The sequence below is a fragment of the Stegostoma tigrinum genome, chromosome 22 (assembly GCF_030684315.1).
Source record: "Stegostoma tigrinum isolate sSteTig4 chromosome 22, sSteTig4.hap1, whole genome shotgun sequence".
Taxonomy (NCBI): domain Eukaryota; kingdom Metazoa; phylum Chordata; class Chondrichthyes; order Orectolobiformes; family Stegostomatidae; genus Stegostoma; species Stegostoma tigrinum.
This window is the reverse complement of record NC_081375.1, coordinates 57,217,886-57,237,092: the sequence shown is the minus strand read 5'-3', so window position 1 is coordinate 57,237,092 and position 19,207 is coordinate 57,217,886. Positions and strand designations below refer to the sequence as shown.

The window sequence follows — 19,207 nt, the reverse complement described above, 5'->3', positions numbered from 1 at the left end:
TGGACTGGCGGTCAGACGTTTGTTTCTTTGCAAATTTCACAACAAAGGATATATGTTAGAGAACGGTCCAACTACTTGGAGCTTTCCGTGGCAGAGAGGCCAGTCCCTTCGTTCGCAACACTGGGATCAGGTCGGACCTCAGGACATAGTGACACTTGGTCTTTACGTACTGAGAGTCTACACACAGCTTAATGCACAACAAGGTGGACATCAGGATGAGGGTGACATTGGGTACGTTCTTCCCCCACTTAGCCAGAGCTTAGTACATGGAGTTGTTGCAGACACGGTCTATCTTAGGCTTCCAGTAGGAATGGAAGATGGCTTGGATGAGGGAAACAGTGCAGTGTGGGTGATGGGCCAGAACTGTGCCATGCACAACAACAGAGAGAGTGCCTCACACCTGATGACCAGGATTTTACCCACAATGTGCACCTAGAACATAGAACATAGAACAGTACAGCACAGAACAGGCCCTTCAGCCCACAATGTTGTGCCGACCATTGATCCTCATGTATGCACCCTCAAATTTCTGTGACCATATACATGTCCAGCAGTCTCTTAAATGACCCCAATGACCTTGCTTCCACAACTGCTGCTGGCAACGCATTCCATGCTCTCACAACTCTCTGCGTAAAGAACCTGCCTCTGACATCCCCTCTCTACTTTCCACCAACCAGCTTAAAACTATGATCCCTCGTGCTAGCCATTTCTGCCCTGGGAAATAGTCTCTGGCTATCAACTCTATCTATGCCTCTCATTATCTTGTATACCTCAATTAGGTCCCCTCTCCTCCTCCTTTTCTCCAATGAAAAGAGACCGAGCTCAGTCAACCTCTCTTCATAAGATAAGCCCTCCAGTCCAGGCAGCATCCTCGTAAACCTCCTCTGAACCCTTTCCAAAGCATCCACATCTTTCCTATAATAGGGCGCCCAGAACTGGACGCAGTATTCCAAGTGCGGTCTAACCAAAGTTTTATATAGCTGCAACAAGATCTCACGACTCTTAAACTCAATCCCCCTGTTAATGAAAGCCAAAACACCATATGCTTTCTTAACAACCCCCCTGTCCACTTGGGTGGCCATTTTAAGGGATCTATGTATCTGCACACCAAGATCCCTCTGTTCCTCCACGCTGCCAAGAATCCTATCCTTAATCCTGTTCTCAGCTTTCAAATTCGACCTTCCAAAATGCATCACCTCGCATTTATCAAGGTTGAACTCCATCTGCCACCTCTCGGCCCATCTCTGCATCCTGTCAATGTCCCGCTGCAGCCTACAGCAGCCCTCTACACTGTCAACGACACCTCCGACCTTTGTGTCGTCTGCAAACTTGCTGACCCATCCTTCAATTCCCTCGTCCAAGTCATTAATAAAAATTACAAACAGTAGAGGCCCAAGGACAGAGCCCTGTGGAACTCCACTCACCACTGACTTCCAGGCAGAATATTTTCCTTCTACTACCACTCGCTGTCTTCTGTTGGCCAGCCAATTCTGTATCCAAGCAGCTAAGTTTCCCTGTATCCCATTCCTCCTGACCTTCTGAATGAGCCTACCATGGGGAACCTTATCAAATGCCTTACTGAAGTCCACATACACCACATCCACAGCTCGACCCTCATCAACCTTTCTAGTCACATCCTCAAAAAACTCGATAAGGTTTGTATGGCATGACCTACCCCTCACCTCCCAAGGCTTTCTGCACGCCCCAGGCTCTCTGAACTGTGTGCCCAGCACTTTTGGGTAATCTGCCCTGACGGTGAAGGGAATGAAGGATCATTCAGGCCAGATCCCAAAGAACATGGCCTCACTCTTGTCTCGATTGACCGTGGCTCCCGAGGCCAGTTTGAAAGGGTCACAGCTGCTCATGAACCTGCGCACTGACACTGGGGCTGAGCAGAGATTGGTGACATCGTTATCTTACAGGGATGCTTTGACCTGCAGGCCCGCTCTACCTGGAATAATCACACTTCTCAGGCTCACATCCTTACTGATGGACTCAGCAAAGGGCTCGATAGAGTGGGCAGCCCTGCCAGACCCTGGATCTGATGGGTAAGCTCTGTGATTCCCATACGCAGATTGAGACTGCGCGAATGATGTCGGTGTAGATCTGTCGGGCCCAATTGCAGATTCTCTCCCCAAAGCCCATTTTATAAAGCACATCCCACATGTTGGTATGCAATATCCTGCCAAAGGCCTTCTCTTGGTCCAGGCTGATGAGGCAGGTATCCACCCCTCTGTTCTGCCTGCTAGTGATCGTATCCCTAGGAGCGCGAGGCTCTCAGAGATCGTCCTGTCCGCTGCAGCACAGGTTTGGTCAGGGTCAATCACCAATCGCAGAGCAGACCTGACCCAGTTACACATGACTGAGACAGGATTTTGTAGGCTACATTCGCCAATTATCTTGGTCGCTGATTTCTAACTTCCTCCCTCACTCCCTTCCACTTGTAGGTCAGGGTGATGATACCATTCCTCATGGATTTGCGCATAGTACCTGACAGAAGCATACTGTCGTACAGCTCCAGCAGCCTGAAGGATGAGCAGAGCTCGATACGTTTGTCTCAATCTGACATCCTGACAACACCAAGCTCCAGCAGGCCCTGGCCACTCAACCCCCAAAGAGCTGAATACAACTCAGCTGGAAAGGCATCACCTCCCACAGTTTTATTCTTTTCTAAGGACTCGAAGGCCTTCCCCAGCTCATCCAGAGATAATGGTCAGTCCAGGCTCCCCTGCTTGGTGTTGTCAAAGACCCCCAGGATCGAGGACAGGAATGACTGGGAGTCACGGCACTGTCTGTGGGCATAGTGTCATAGGGACTGGCTTAAAAGGATTTGCTGAGCTTCAGGATGTCAGATTGAGACAAACTTATCGAGCTCTGTTCATCCTTCAGGCTACTGAGCACAAGGCTCTCCTTTAGCCTCTTCAAGAAGGAATGTGAACACATCTCATTCGGTCACATGCAGCTGTAAAGGACACTGATTAGGCCTCCATTGGAATACTGTTTCTAATTCCAGTCTCCCTGCTGTCGGAAAGATGTTGTGAAACCGGAAAGGATTCAGAAAAGATTTACAAGGATGGTGACTGGGTTGGAGGGTTAAAGCTAAAGGACGAGGCTGAACAGACTGGGGCTATTTTCCCTGGAGCATCAAAGGCTGAGGGATGACCTGATAGAGATTGGTAACCGCATGAGAGGCATGGATAGGGTTTATAGACATTGTCTTTTCCCTGGGGTGGGAGAGTCCATAACTGAAGGGCATCGGTTTAAAGTGACAGGGGAAAGATCTAAAAGGGATTTCAGGTACATTATTTTCATGCAGAGGGTGGTGCATGCGTGCAATGAGCTGCAAGAGAGGGGACGAGAAGCTGGTACAATTTCAACATTTAAAAGCCATCTGAATGGGAAAATGAATAGGAAGAGTTTAGAGGGATATGGGCCAAATCCTGGCAAATGGGACTACATTTATTTAGGATATCGAGTCAGCATGAACAAGTTGGACCAAACGGTCTGTTTAAGTGCTGTCTGTCTCTGACTGTTGTGATCTCTTGCTGCACAGTGCAGACCCTGAACCGCAAGATTATCTTGGAGGCCTCCGAGGCAGAGAGTGGGGCTTGCTGCCTCGACACCTCCTGGGGCTCCTCGGCGACATTGACCCGATTGTCTGTACTAAGAGTAGGTTTTGCACGGGTTTCTGGAGTTTGAACAGTTTTGCCCAACTCTCTCTCATCTTCTGAACACTTTTCAGGACAAAGAACTTCTTGATGTTCCCTTTGACTGCCTCCCACCAAGTGCAAAAAGGGTCTTCATCCTTCTCCAACCTGTGTGCTCTCTTTTGAGCTTCTTAATGATTTTTCTGGGGTCAACAGTTTCACATTCAGCTTCCATGTTCCCTTGCCAGCCCACTGGTCATGCTGTAGGTGACAGTCAGCCAGCAGGAGGCAGTAGTCAGAGAAGAACACCGGCTTGACTTCAATGGATATGATCGAGGACGTGTGGGCGCAAACAGGAAATCTGTCCAATGGGTGTATAGACACATCTGGCTATGACCAGGTGTTTCTACTCTGTGCTCAGTCTGCAGGGGTGCTGAAGATGTTATGCAGCTTGGCAACTTCAACCGTTTCCATCAGAAATCTGGACGTCGAGTCCAGTTCACTGTCATACCCTCCATATTGTTCATTCGTGCCGATGATGCAGCTGAAGTCTCTGGCCAGAGTGACTGGCCTGGACATGACCAGCAGCAGTGGAAGCAGGACGGCCAACCCCTCACTCTTTCCCAGTGGGGTCTCCATGTTAATTACTCCGGGAAGCGTTTCTATATGAGCCTGGCCTGATCTGCACATCTCCCAGAAACTATATGCTAACTGTAAACAGTCTTAAAGTGAGCCCGATTGATTCACCCTCCTATCAGTAACTTGCCAATGATTATTGCCTGTTTCACAATCAGTCTAGTCTGATCTTCTGTTCCTCTGAGTGAATCCTCTGTCCTCTTCCATTCAGCCCGTGCCTTTGAGAATACAGCCAGATTCCCCTTCAGGCTGCATTTCATTCTCCTCACTGTCTCGGTGCTGCCACATACATCACCTGTCTCTCCATTTCCGTCTGCAATAGTTCTGTGAAACCCATCCCCCTCCCCGCCCCACCTTCCAGCTGCAATGTTGGAACATCACCACATTGGGCATTGCCATTAGTGGTCCAGCTCATTCATATTTCTTCACAAAACAGAAACACAACTCATCAACAAGACTAAGTGGCAGGCAAATGAGATACATCATACATCTAAAAACAGTTTGTTCTTCAAAAGTGGAACTAACTTTAATTTGTATGCGTACAATAGAATCAGGAAGAATAATACATATATAGCATGCAACTCATTTCACTGAACACATTTGTGCAAATAAATGATATCTCTGCAGTTCAACCAATTCCAACAGCATAACATTAGAGACAGAGCATTTGGAAATGATACAGAAATTTCAGATACTAATGATTTAAAGAGGAGCACAGATCGGGGAAACTGAACATGGTGTACACACAAAAATCCATTTCGCAATTGCAATGCCTCATTCAGGCAATTACATCTCTCTCCCTCAGTCTCAAATGGTCATCTTCCCATTCGATTTTCTTCTACTCTCTGGGCCACCCCCAATTAGCAGTTCCCTTCTCTCCCCAGTTTAGCGTCATGCCTTCCTTTACACTAGTATGTAATGGTACCTTTCTAGTACATGTTTGATTTTCGATGAACACACCGCACTGGTTTGTGACCAGGTCGGCCAGTTGAACCTCTCAGAATGAGAGTTGACTGATTGCTCCATATGAACAGCCCAAATCAGGGAGCCCTGGCTGACAGATAAGAAGTGTGAGGGTCAGAGACGCTGACACCCTGGCAACTATGTCTGAATGAGGCAGTGCTAAAGTTGAAGACAGATCATTTGTAAATAAAGTTGAATTGAAGATCGACACTGGCCTCTGTATTTCAAATACTCATTTAAATTACATTTCCAGCACTGGGTTTGAATATTATTGTTATCCTTTTGTTATCAAACATCTCTGTGTGCAGTGATCAGCAGGGTTATAACATGGAGGTGTCGGAACAGGATTGTTTGGATTCCCTACAGTGTGGAAACAGGCCCTTTGGCCCCACAAGTGCACACCAAACCTTGGAGCATCCCATCCAGACCCACGCCCCTGAACACTATGGGCAATTTAGCATGGCCAATCCACCTAGCGTGCACATCTTTGGACTGTGGGACGAGACTGAAACACCTGGAGGAAACCCACGCAGACACAGGGACAAGGTGCAAATTCCACACAGACAGTTGCCTGAGGCTGGAATTGAACCTGGGTCCCAAGTGCTGTGAGGCTGCAGTGCTAACCACTGAGCCACCGTGTCGCCCCATATCGTGTTGCTTTTGCACAAGCTTTGATGAAGAGGAAAATGCCACTGATAATGGGAACTGCAGATGCTGGAGAATCCAAGATAACAAAGTGCGGAGCTGGATGAACACAGCAGGCCAAGCAGCATCTCAGGAGCACAAAAGCTGACATTTCGGGCCTGGACCCTTCATCAGAGACGGGGATGGGAGAGGGAACTGGAATAAATAGGGAGAGGGGGGGATGCAGACCGAAGATGGAGAGAAAACAAGATAGGTAGAGAGGAGAGGACAGGTGAGTAGGTAGGGAGGGGATAGTTCAGTCCAGGGAAGATGGACAGGTCAAGGAGGCAGGATGAGGTGGTAGGTAGGAAATGGAGGTGTGGCTTGAGGTGGGAGGAAGGGATGGGTGAGAGGAACAACAGGTTAAGGAGGCGGAGACAGGCTGGGCTGGTTTTGGGAAGCAGTCGGGGGAAGGGAACGGCTGGGCTGGTGTCGGGGGAAGGGAACGGCTGGGCTGGTTTTGTGATGCAGTCGCGGGAGGGGAAGAACTGGGCTGGTTTTGGGATGCAGTTGGGGAGGGGGAGTTTTTGAAGCTTGTGAAGTCCACATTGATACCATTGGGTTGCAGGGTTCCAAAGCGGATTATAAGTTGCTGTTCTTGCAACCTTCGGGTGGCATTATTGTGGCACTGCAGGAGGCCCATGATGGACATGTCGTCCAAGGAATGGGAGGGGGAGTTAAAATGGTTCGCGACTGGGAGGTGCAGTTGTTTGTTGCGAACCGAGTGGAGGTGTTCTGCAAAGCGGTCCCCAAGCCTCTGCTTGGTTTCCTCAATGTTGAGCGGGTCAGGAGTGAGGGGGCAGGTCACTGTGTCGGGGCCAGGACTGCAGGGGCAAGTCACTGTGAGCGGGTCAGCACGGAGGGGGCAGGTTGCTGTGAGGGGGTCAGCACGGAGGGGGCAGGTTGCTGTGAGGGGGTCAGGACAGAGGGGGGAGGTCGCTGTGAGTGGGTCAAGACTGAGGTGGCAAGTCGCTGTGAGGGGCTGAGGACTGAGGGGGCAAGTCGCTGTGAGCGGGTAAGGATGGAGAGGGCAAGTCCTTGTGATTGGGACAGGACTGAAGGGGCGATTCGCTGAGAGGGGGTCAGGACTGCAGGGGCAAGTCGCAATGAGCGGGTCAGGACTGCAGGGGTAATTCGCTGTGAGTGGGTCAGGTCTGCAGAGAGAAGTCGCTGTGAGCAGGTCAGGACTGCAGGGGCGAGTCACTGTGAGCAGGTCAGGACTGCAGGGGCGAGTCACTGTGAGCGGGTCAGGACTGCAGGCGCTAGTCGGTGTGAGCGGGTCACGACTGTAGGGGCAGGTCGCTGCGAGTGGGTCAGAACGGAGGGGACAATTCGCTGTCAGCGGGTCAGGACGGATGGGGAAAGTCGCTGTGAGCGGGGCAGGACGGAGGGGGCAAGTTGCTGAGAGCGGGTCAGGACTGGAGGGGGCAATTCGTTGTGAGCATTTCACTGAGGCACTGTATCCCATTTCCATCTGTCAGTGCATCCCATTTGTCTCAGTCACTGCATCCCTATTTCCCTCCGACACTGCATCCCTATTTCACTCAGTCACTGCATCCCATTTCACTCAGTCACTGCATCCCATTTCACTCAGTCACTGCATCCATGCTGCATGGTATATGCTATGTATAAATGTGGCATAAAATCCTGACTTGTATGTTCATTTCCTCTTGGAATAAAATGTGGCATCATTAGCATCCTTAATCACTTGCATTTAATCGGAAAGCCTGGTACAAACACCAGATAACATGACAGTCCGAACAGAACGCATTTTCCAATGCTTTAAACATATAGTCATGTGTGTCTCAGTGAATAAAAATCCTCCTCATTTTACCGCAATTAAATCTCATAATAAAGGGAGTATGTCTGAAAGTCGTCTCATCCGAAGGAAACCAGACTTGCTCCAGGAAAGCTGCGAAATATATCAAGAAAAATAGAGATGAAATGATTCTAGAAATTTCTGCAACACAAAGATCAAAGGAAACAATAGTTTGATGAACACACTGTTAAGTGTTGCACTTACACATCACATTTTGGAAAACAAACCACACTGATTTTCTACTTTATAAAAAAAAAATTGTTCCAAGTCTTCATTATGCAGCACTGCAGTGAACTGAAAATGTGTAGAATTTTAACATGCATAGAAAGTATGTGCACAAGTCAAAGCAAACAAAAAAAAGCCACTTCTGTCCTAAAAAGACAATATTATATGACAAAAAGGCAGGGAAGTTTGAGAACACAGCATCATGCTTCCTGCAGAGATAGAGTTTTGCCTGCGTCATAGGGCCGATCAGGGATGGCATAGGGAACTTGTGTGTGGAGCCTGAGGAGGTAGGGGAAGCCCTAAATGAGTTTTTTGCTTCTGTCTTTACGAAAGAAACCAACTTTGTAGTGAATGAAACCTTTGAAGAGCAGGTGTGCATGCTGGAATGGATAGAGATAGACGAAGCTGATGTGCTGAAAATTTTGTCAAACATTAAGATTGACAAGTCGCCAGGCCCGGATCAGATTTGTCCTCGGCTGCTTTGGGAAGCGAGAAATGCAATTGCTTCGCCACTTGCGAAGATCTTTGCATCCTCGCTCTCCACTGGAGTCGTACCTGAGGACTGGAGAGAGGCAAATGTAATTCGTCTCTTCAAGAAAGGAAATAGGGAAATCCCTGGCAATTATAGACCGGTAAGTCTCACGTCTGTCGTCTGCAAGTTGTTAGAAAGGATTCTGAGGGATAAGATTTATGACCATCTGGAAGAGCATGGCTTGATCAAATACAGTCAACACGGCTTTGTGAGGGGTAGGTCATGCCTTACAAACCTTATCGAGGTTTTGAGGATGTGACGAGAAAAGTTGATGAGGGTCGAGCTGTGGATGTGGTGTATATGGACTTCAGTAAGGCATTTGATAAGGTTCCCCATGGTAGGCTCATTCAGAAGGTCAGGAGGAATGGGATACAGGGGAACTTAGCTGCTTGGATACAGAATTGGCTGGCCAACAGAAGACAGCGAGTGGTAGTAGAAGGAAAAGATTCTGCCTGGAAGTCAGTGGTGAGTGGAGTTCCACAGGGCTCTGTCCTTGGGCCTCTACTGTTTGTAATTTTTATTAATGACTTGGACGAGGGAATTGAAGGATGGGTCAGCAAGTTTGCAGACGACACAAAGGTCGGAGGTGTCGTTGACAGTGTAGAGGGCTGCTGTAGGCTGCAGCGGGACATTGACAGGATGCAGAGATGGGCTGAGAGGTGGCAGATGGAGTTCAACCTTGATAAATGCGAGGTGATGCATTTTGGAAGGTCGAATTTGAAAGCTGAGTACAGGATTAAGGATAGGATTCTTGGCAGCGTGGGGGAACAGAGGGATCTTGGTGTGCAGATACATAGATCCCTTAAAATGGCCCCCCAAGTGGACAGGGTTGTTCAGAAAGCATATGGTGTTTTGGCTTTCACTAACAGGGGGATTGAGTTGAAGAGTCGTGAGATCTTGTTGCAGCTATATAAAACTTTGGTTAGACCGCACTTGGAATACTGCGTCCAGTTCTGGGCGCCCTATTATAGGAAAGATGTGGATGCTTTGGAGAGGGTTCAGAGGTGGTTTACCAGGATGCTGCCTGGACTGGAGGGCTTATCTTATGAAGAGAGGTTGACTGAGCTCGGTCTCTTTTCATTGGAGAAAAGGAGGAGGAGAGGGGACCTAATTGAGGTATACAAGATAATGAGAGGCATAGATAGAGTTGATAGCCAGAGACTATTTCCCAGGGCAGAAATGGCTAGCACGAGGGGTCATAGTTTTAAGCTGGTTGGTGGAAAGTAGAGAGGGGATGTCAGAGGCAGGTTCTTTACGCAGAGAGTTGTGAGAGCATGGAATGCGTTGCCAGCAGCAGTTGTGGAAGCAAGGTCATTGGGGTCATTTAAGAGACTGCTGGACATGTATATGGTCACAGAAATTTGAGGGTGCATACATGAGGATCAATGGTCGGCACAACATTGTGGGCTGATGGGCCTTTTCTGTGCTGTACTGTTCTATGTTCTATGTTCTAACTGTGGGCACTGTAAATCAGCAACAAAAGCAGAAGTTGCTGGAAAAGCTCAGCAGGTCTGGCAGCATCAGTGAAGAGTGAGATCTGAGGAAGGGTCACAGGACGCGAAACATTAACTCTGACATTGTCTATGTCATAGTGAGTTATGTCTATTGCTTCAGCAAAATCCAACCAACTCTGAATGAAAATCAATGCTTAAGAAATATCCAAAACATCCGCTGTCCCCGTTGTGGCTTCCTCCACATTGGGGAAACGATGCAGAGGCTTGGGGACCACTTTTCAGAACACCTACGCTCAGTTTGCAATAAACAACTGCACCTCCCAGTCACGAACCATTTCAACTCCCCCTCCCATTCCTGAGAGGACATGTCCAACCTGGACCTCCTGCTGTGCCATAATGACGCCACCCGAAGGTTGCAGGAACAGCAACTCATATTCTGCTTGGGAACCCTGCAGCCCAATGGTATCAGTGTGGATTTCACAAGCTTCCAAATCTCCTGTCCTCCCACTGCATCCCAAAACCAGCCCAGCTCGTCCCTGCCTCCCTAACCTATTCTTCCTCTCACCCATCCCCCCTCCCACCTCATGCCGCACCCCTATTTCCCCTCATCCCGCTCCCTTGACCTGTCCGGCCTCCCCAGACTGACCTATCCCCTCCCTGCCTCCCTACCCATACTCTCCTCTCCACCTATCTTCTCCTCCATCCATCTTCCATCCGCCTCCCCCTCTCTCCCTATTTATTCCAGAACCCGCACCCCCTCCCCATTTTCTGAAGAAGGTTCTCGGCCCAAAACGTCAGCTTTTGTGCTCCTGAGATGCTGCTTGGCCTGCTGTCTTCATCCAGTTCCACACGGTGTTATCTCGCGTTCTCCAGCATCTGCAGTTCCCATTATCTCTCCAAAACAAAGGCTGCTGTCTTTCAAAACCCAATCTCAGATTTTGCAGATAGTCCTTCCCCTGAAAAAATACCAAATATGTATAAACAGGAAAACTGGAGGTGAAACCATTCAAAAAATTTTCATTGGCACAACAAATGTTCCAACTGTAAAAGCAGGTTAAGCACCTGTATATAAGGAAACTTTAAACAGACACTTACAGCCAACAAATGTGAGAAATTTCCATTTCTTGCTGGATTACCAATTTTGCTGTTGGGAAAATAGGCCTCGGCTTAGCAATGTAAATTCAAACAAGATAGCCCCCTCTCAGAACTCAACACTCAGTCGTAGAGTTCTGTTTTCACAGGTTGGCGTATAATAGCATCAAGCACAATACACCAAATCTTCTTTGGTACCTTTTCCTTCCATAAAACTGCTTTTAGTAGATGCACACAGAAATCATTTCATACACGTTGAACAGTTGCTAAGTTCAAGAGGCCAGTTCCAGCACTTCGACTTGCATCTGCTTCATCATCAAAACAGAACAAAATAAAGACCCACTCTTTGTAAGTCACATTTTCCATTTTTAGTGACGAGGTGAAGTGCGAGAACTGCTCACTTGATGTTAAAATCTCCTAAATATGTACCTATATATTTCAATTCTGTGAAATATGTGGAATGAGTTCGAGAGAAGGATTAATTTTCTTGTGCTGGGAGAGAGCTGGGACAGATAAAATAGGTTGAATGGCCTCCTCCCATGCTAAAAACGTCCATAACTGTTCTTGGCCCTGCGAAATTGAAGTGGCCATCCTTTCATTATGACTGTGAGACGCAGCATGTTACGATAGATGGTACAATGAAGAAATCCTTTGTTATTAATGAATTTTTCAGCACTAGGCATTCTTCCGAAGTCAAATGTTCGATATGTACCTGTTGCACTGACTTGGTTCCAAACAGTTATAATGTGGAGGTGCTGGTGTTGGACTAGGATAGACAAAGTCAGAGCTCACATGACATCAGGTTATAATCTGACAGGTTTATTTGAAATCACACAAGCTTTGGGAGTGCAGTCCCTTCATCAGGTGCGGTCAGGGAGGTAAACACACAGACACACAATTGATAAGCAGACAGATCAAAACATCATACAACTGGTGTGAGTGGAGTGTCAGATAATAAGTCTTCATCCAGGATGTTTGTTTGTTTGCAGATATTTTGTTGAAGAAACACACAACTTGTCGTTACAGTCAGTGTGGTATCTTATAAATTCTTGCTTTTGAAATAAAGGTTAAAACTCTAAGACAGATTCTGAACACAAGCCTCGAAACTACAAGTCAGAGTCTGACCTGAGATGCCACCTTTTGTACATTCCTGTTGCGCTGCCTGATTATCATGACAACACAGCACTGACATGGACTTTATAAACGCTTTACTTGCCTCTAACACTCTTGGTCACCTGTATAGAGTTATTATCTGACACTCCACTCACGCCAATTCTATGATCTTTTGATCTCTCTGCTTATCAGCTGTGTCTCTCTGTGGTCACCTCACGAACTGCACCTGATGAAGGGGCTGCACTCCAAAAGCTTGTGTGATTTCAAATGAACCTGTTGGACTATAAGCTGGTGTCATGTGACTTCTGACTTCAAACACTTACAGAATGTGTCTTCAATCCTACCGTGACTTGACAATAAGTCAACTTCTTAAAATTTATAAAATGAGAATGTCAAGTGAAGTATGTCTAACCTTGAGCGTTTAAAAAAGGAAATATTACAACCACAGTCCAGTCAGACAGTAAAGACAGAAGGAATGATTGAATCGACTGTGTCTGACACCACACAATTAATCCCCCTGATGGAAGAAAGGTTGGCTGCGTTCTCTTTCTTCAGGAACATCCAGCTAATACCACCTTACTACTGCTTGTTTTATTCATCTCATGTTCCATCTAATTCCTTGCAGTCTTGGTCAAACCTTCATGTAATTTATTCAAATTTTCAAAGAAATAAATTTAACTTTATATTCCACAATTTTAACATCTCCTTTTAAGGTTTGAACAGTTCAGTTCGTACAGTGCACATCTTGTGTTATTAACTGGAGAACATGGTGGAAAAATCAAGATATATTGACAAGTAAACAAATGGCTAACTTCTGTTTCCTTGTCAGTAATGCCTTTTGAACAGAACATTAAGTTGCGCAACTATGTAGAGATAACAATTTAAAACTGGGAAGACCACTTTGTGGTCCCCACACCAATCTCTATTCACTACCTACTGATTGCATTACTCCGCCTTGGCAACAATGTAATATTACGCTTGTCTCAGCACAACCTTGGCATCTTGTTTATCCCATGATGAACGTCCGACCACACATTCATGCAATCCCTAAAGCTGTCTCTTTACATCTTTTCAATCCTGCCTACCTGTCTCTTGTCTTGGCTCATTAGCAGTGAAACCTTCATCTGGAACTACTTCACTTCTGGACCTGACAATTCCAATGCATTCCCTGTTGGAGTCCCACATTTGCCCATTGGAAACTTGACGTCGTCTAAAACTCCACTGCCCGAGTCTCACCTTCAACCAAATCCTCTTCTCTGTACTTTCTACCTGACTGATACTATTAACAGTAATTTTATTAAATTCTCATTTTTGTTTACAAATCGTTCCTTGGCTATGCCTATCGCTATTTTCGTAATCTCCACCAGTCCAACTATACTTCAGGATATCTGCACTCGTCTAATTATGTCCTCTTGCCCACTCTTGATTTTAAACGGCCCACTACTAGTTGCCAAACATTTAATTGTGTCGGCTTCAAACCCAAGAAGAGACTTCCTACACCTTCAGCGAGCAAACTCACATCCCGAACCTCAACCCGAGCAACAAATCTTCTCAAAACTCGCTAACTTCCTACACCTCTTAGCCTCTGTACGTTTTCTCTTTTAAGGCACTTTTTAAAACAATCCTCTTTCATCAAGCTCTTGACCGTCAGAACTAACAACTTAATAAGGCTCAGTTGTATTCTGGGATTGTGAATACTCCTTTCAGACGCCTTCAAAGTTTCCCTCCATTAAAGAGATTTTATAAGTGGTTCAAGTCATTGCCAAGCAGAGGGGGACGAATTGGGGAGTTACTTCAAAGAGCTATGATATGCCAAACGACCTCCTTCCACACTGGCCAACTCTGATTCTACAAAAACAAAAATGATTTTCAGACTTGGGAAGATCCCTCAAAAATGTCACATCTAACCAGCTTATGGGCAGAGTCGAGCTGCTGAGATGATAGACCAGGATTTAGGGGTACCAGGAGTGATAATATGCTGAACACAATCAAATTTTGAGGTTGTAGAATGATGTGGTCTTCATCATTTTTGACACTTGGACCATTTTCCTTCCTTTCCACAGAACAAGTCAAATAGCGGCAGCACAATGTTGCATGGCCGCTCAAGCCTGCTCCACCGTCGATGATGATTGTGGCTGGTCTTCCACATCAATTAAACTTTTGCTCATATCTCATCCTCTTCTCAAAACATCGATCTATTCACGTGTAGTATCCCTCTCGCTAACTTCATGAGAATTCATTCCAATCACTGAACTCCTAACGCTGACCCACCCCAGGTCAAAAAATTCAGCTGAGATCAGGAACTGATCTCACCTGTATGGCTGAGCTGGCTTTTAAAAAGTTTGCCGGTGAGAGAGTCCCAGTGAGAAACATTCATTAAAAAAAATAATTGCATGGATTGCTCTCCAATCCTAAACTCTATTCAAATTCAGTTGGTTTGTGATGCAGAGTGATGCCCTGCAGAGAGGGCTCAATTGCCATACCAGTGAGCTGACCACAAAGGGTCTTCGCCTCAACCGCTCTACTTGACTGAGGCGTGGTGATCTTCAGGTTAAATCATAACCAGTTGTCTCTCTCTAAGGAGTCGCCAAATGGCGTGCTAAGACTTTACCTTTAACCCTGATAACATGGCAACAAGCAGATAACTCAGCTGATGTCACTGACTAATAGAATCCTCAATTATACTGATATTCATGTTGTGATATCATCAGAAGGCATGCTCAACTAACTTTTAATTTGCAAATTCAGTTAACAACCATTCAATCAATATTACTGAATACTCATATTACTGATCGTCTCAATACAACATTCTGGTTACATCTGTTCATAAGTGAAGTGTAATGTAATTGCACTTACTGTGGTTTTATCAATGTGATCCTGCAATGAGTCAATAAGCAGGTCACCCACAGGTTGCCAATCAGTGTGGACCCCCTCAGCTGTTATCACATGAGCCTCAAGATCATCCAGCGCTTTCTGCAGTTCTTGAAGTTTCTCCAACGCCTTTTCCACCTGTTTCTGCCAGTTGCTCGCACGGGTTTTCAATTGCTCCCAATTTTCCTTCACTTCTGTTGACTGTTTGCGGACAGCTTTGGCAATTCTCTGGGCTCTCTCTTCCGGGGTAGGTTCTGGAAATATGAAGTGCAAATAATTTATCAACTGTTCATGATTTTGATCGATAGATTTTCTTTCTAAACCCCTTTCCTTTAAAAGGTCTCTCTGGACTTTCTCCTGAAATTGGGATATATAAGACTGAAGCACATCAATGATAAATTCTGTAATTAGCTAGCAGGTCGTGGAGCCATGAACAGAGAATCACAGAGAACCAATACAAAGCCAAATAAAATTCCGCAGATATTTGAAATTTGTCACTACCAAGGAAGTTTTAAAAAAGGAAAAGGATTAGTGACTAAATGGGTACAATTCTCAACAAAAGATTTGAAAAATCCTTTCAGTGTATCTTTCGTAGCTATGAGACAAACATCCAACACAAACCAACTTTCATCTTTCAGGACTGGCAAGTTAGAATGATAAACCCAAAGTCTACCCTGCATAGTTCGCTCTAGAACTCACTTAATGAGGTTGTTAAGAGATGTAGAGATAACAAAGTGTGCAGCTGGATGAACACAGCAGGCCAAGCAGCATCTGAGGAGCACAAAAGCTGACATGTTGGGCCGAGACCTTTCATCAGAAAAGGGGGAGGGGGAGAGAGTTCTGAAATAAATAGTGAGAGAGGGGGAGGCGGATCAAAGATGGATAGAGGAGAAGATAGGTGGAGAGGAGACAGACAAGTTAAAGAGGTGGGGATGGAGCCAGCAGAGGTGAATGTAGGTGGGGAGGTAGGGAGGGGAGAGGTCAGTCCGGGGAGGACGAACAGGTCTCCGGGGCGGGAAGAGGTTAGGAGGCAGGAAATGGGGGTGGGGTTTGAGGTGGCAGGATGGGATAGGTGGGCTGGTTTTGGGATGCGGGAAGGGGAGGGGTGATTTTGAAGCTTGTGAAGTCCACATTGATACCATGGAGTGCAGGGTTCCCAAGCGCAATATGAGGTGCTGCTCCTGCAACCTTCAGGTGGCATCGTTGTGGCACTGCAGGAGGCCCAGGATGGACATGTTACCTGAGGATTGGTAGGGAGAGTCGAAACAGTTCACGACTGGGAGGTGCAGTTCTTTAGTGCAAACTGAGCACAGGCGAAGCGGTCCCCAAACCTGTTTGGTTTCCCCGATGTAGAGGGGGCCACAATGGCAACAGTGGATACAGTCTACCACATTAGCAGATGTGCAGGTAAACATCTGTTTGCTGAGGAAATTCTTCCTGGGGCCTGGGATGGGGGGGAGGTATCGGGACCAGTGAATTTTAAACGTTTTGATGACAACATTTATGGATATGCAGGGAAAAGTGCTGGGTGTCGGGAGTGCTAGAGGGGAGTGTGGAGCGGATAAGGGGGTCACCTAAGGGTGGTGGGAAAAACGTCTTTGGTGGTGGGGTCGGATTGCGGATGGCAGAAGGGTCGGAGGACGACGCATTGAATCCAGATGTTGGTGGGGTGGTACGTGAGGGCGACGAGGACACTGTTTTGGTAGTTATTATGGGGTGCGGGTGAGAGGGATGAGTTGTGGGAAATGCGGGTGACACGGTCGAGGGTGTTTTTGACCACTGAGGAGGGGTAAGTTCCGGTCCTTGAACAACCCTCAACAGTTTCTCTTTCAATTCCTCCCACTTCCTACAGACAAAGAGGGTGGCCAGGGTAGCCAAATGGGCCCAAGCTATGCCTGCCTCTTTGTAGGTTACATGGAACGCTCCCTCTTCCGTACCTACACTGGCCCTCAACCCCACCTCTTCCTCCGTTACATTGATGACTGTATCGGCACCGCCTCGTGTTCCCACAAGGGGCTCGAACAGTTCATCCACTTCACCAACACCTTCCTCCCGAACTTGAAGTTAACCTGGACAATCTCTGATACCTCTCTCTCCTACCTGGACCACTCTATTTCCAACCACTGAGAAACAAATATCCATTTCAACTCCACCAATTCCCACAGCTACCAAGATTACACCTCCTCCCACCATATTCCTGCAACAATTCATCCCCTCTTCCCCATTCCTTTGCCTCTGCATCTGCACTCACAGGATGAGGTATTCTATTCCTGTATATCTCAGATGTCCTCATTTTTCAAGGACCACAACTTGCCCCGCTCTGTGGTTGATAACGCCCTCGATCGTGTCTCCAGCATTTCCTGCAACAAATCCCTCTCACCCCACCCCGCAACAACAACCAAAACAAAGTCTCCCTCGTCCTAACGTACCACCCCACCAACCTCCGGATACAACGCAGCATCCTTCGAAACTTTCAGATTCTCTGGGAGGCTACGGAGGTGGTGACGGAGCCTTTGGCCTTGATCTTTGAATCCTCATTGTCTACAGGTTTAGTACCAGAAGGCTGGAGGGTTGCAAATGTTGTGCCCTTGTTCAAAGAGGGCAGTAGAGATGACCCAGGTAATTATAAACCCAGTGAGCCTTCCGTCTGTTGCAGGAAAAGTTTTGGAAAGGATTATAAGAGATAGGATTTATAGTCATCGAGCAAGCACCAATTTGATGGGAGATAGTCGACATGGATTTGTCAAGGGCAGGTCGTGTCTCACAAGCCTCATTGAGTAATTTTGGAAGGTGACCAAGCACGTGGATGAGGGTCGGGCAGTTGACGTGGTGGACATGGACTTCAGTAAAGCCTTCGATAAGGTTCCACATGGTAGGCTATTGGAGAAAACATGGAGACATGGGATTGAGGGAGATTTAGCAGGTTGGATTAGAAACTGGCTTTGGCTAAGGCGGCAACCATTGGTGTTTGATAGAAAATATTCAGCCTGGAGTCTGGTGACTTCTGGTTTGTCTCAAGGATCTGTTTTGGGACCACTGCTGTTTGTCATTTTAATAAATGACTTGGACGGAGGCATTGGTAGATCGGTTAGTAAGTTTGCAGATGACACTCAAGTCGGTGGAGTGGTGGACAATGTGGAAGAATGTTGCAGGTCACAGGTAGACTTGGATGAACTGCAGAATTGGGCAGAAAGGTGGCAGATGGAGTTCAATGCGGATAAATGTGAGGTGATTCACTTTGGGATGAATAATAGGAAGGCAGAATATTGCGTCAATGGAAAGATTCTTGGTAGTGTTGCTGTGCAGAGGGTGTCCATCTATGTCGATCCCTGAAAATTGCCATCCAGGTTGATAGTGCTGTGAAGGCGGCTTCCGGTGTTTTAGGTTTTTATTGGCAGTGGGATTGAGATCCAGAGCAACTGTCCAAAAAACTGGTGCGGTCTCATTTGGAATATTGCGTACAGTTCTGGTCGCCCCATTACAGGAAGGATGTGGAAGCATTGGAAAAGGTGCAGAGGAGATGTTGCCTGGTCCGGAGTGAAGGTCTTCTGAAGAAAGGCTGAGGGACTTGGGTCTGTACTCATTGGAGAGAAGGTGGTTCAGAGGGGATTTAATAGAGACATACAAGATGATCAGTGGATGAGACAGGGTGGACAGTGTGGGTCTTTTTCCGAGGATGATGACGTCAGCTTGTATTCGGGGGCACAGCTTAACAGTGAGGGATAATAGATTTGAGATAGATATCAGAGGCAGGTTCTTTACTCAGAGAGTGGTAAGGATGTGGAACCCCCTGCCTGACAATGCAGTTAGCTCAGCCACATTCGGGGCATTTCAACAGTCCTCGGATAAGCATATGGATGATAATGGGATCGTGTAGGGGGATGGGCTTAGATTAGTTCACTGGTCCATCCACATCATCGCAATGAGCAAAAAAGCACACCGTTGTCTCTACTTCACAGGAGGCTAAGGCAATTGCGTGTGCCCACAAGGGCAACTTTCATTGATGTACCACAGAAAGCATCCTATCTGGATGCATATCACAGCACGGTTCCTCTAGCAAAACAATCCCTAATTATTATGGCTCCTGCCTTTCTTCTTCCAGGCAGAATTGGTTCTGCTTTGTCATAACTAATTTGGGAGAAAATCCACGCTCAGTCTAAGTTAATTCTTC

At 46.8% G+C, this 19,207-nt stretch overlaps 1 protein-coding gene across 6 annotated transcripts in view; it reads right to left on the bottom strand.

The window, feature by feature from the left end:
- LOC132210882 (uncharacterized) overlaps positions 1 to 19,207 on the bottom strand; it is a 350,749-nt gene that overhangs the window by 79,487 nt on the left and 252,055 nt on the right. For 2 of the 6 annotated variants that reach the window (XM_059653854.1, XM_059653853.1), the window contains exon 5: positions 15,022 to 15,290. In XM_059653854.1, the coding sequence (XP_059509837.1) occupies positions 15,022 to 15,290 (269 nt within the window). Of the gene's footprint in view, positions 1 to 7,621; positions 7,846 to 15,017; positions 15,291 to 19,207 lie in introns of those variants that run through there. The other 4 variants (XR_009447095.1, XR_009447096.1, XM_059653851.1 and 1 more) reach the window with 3 other exon arrangements.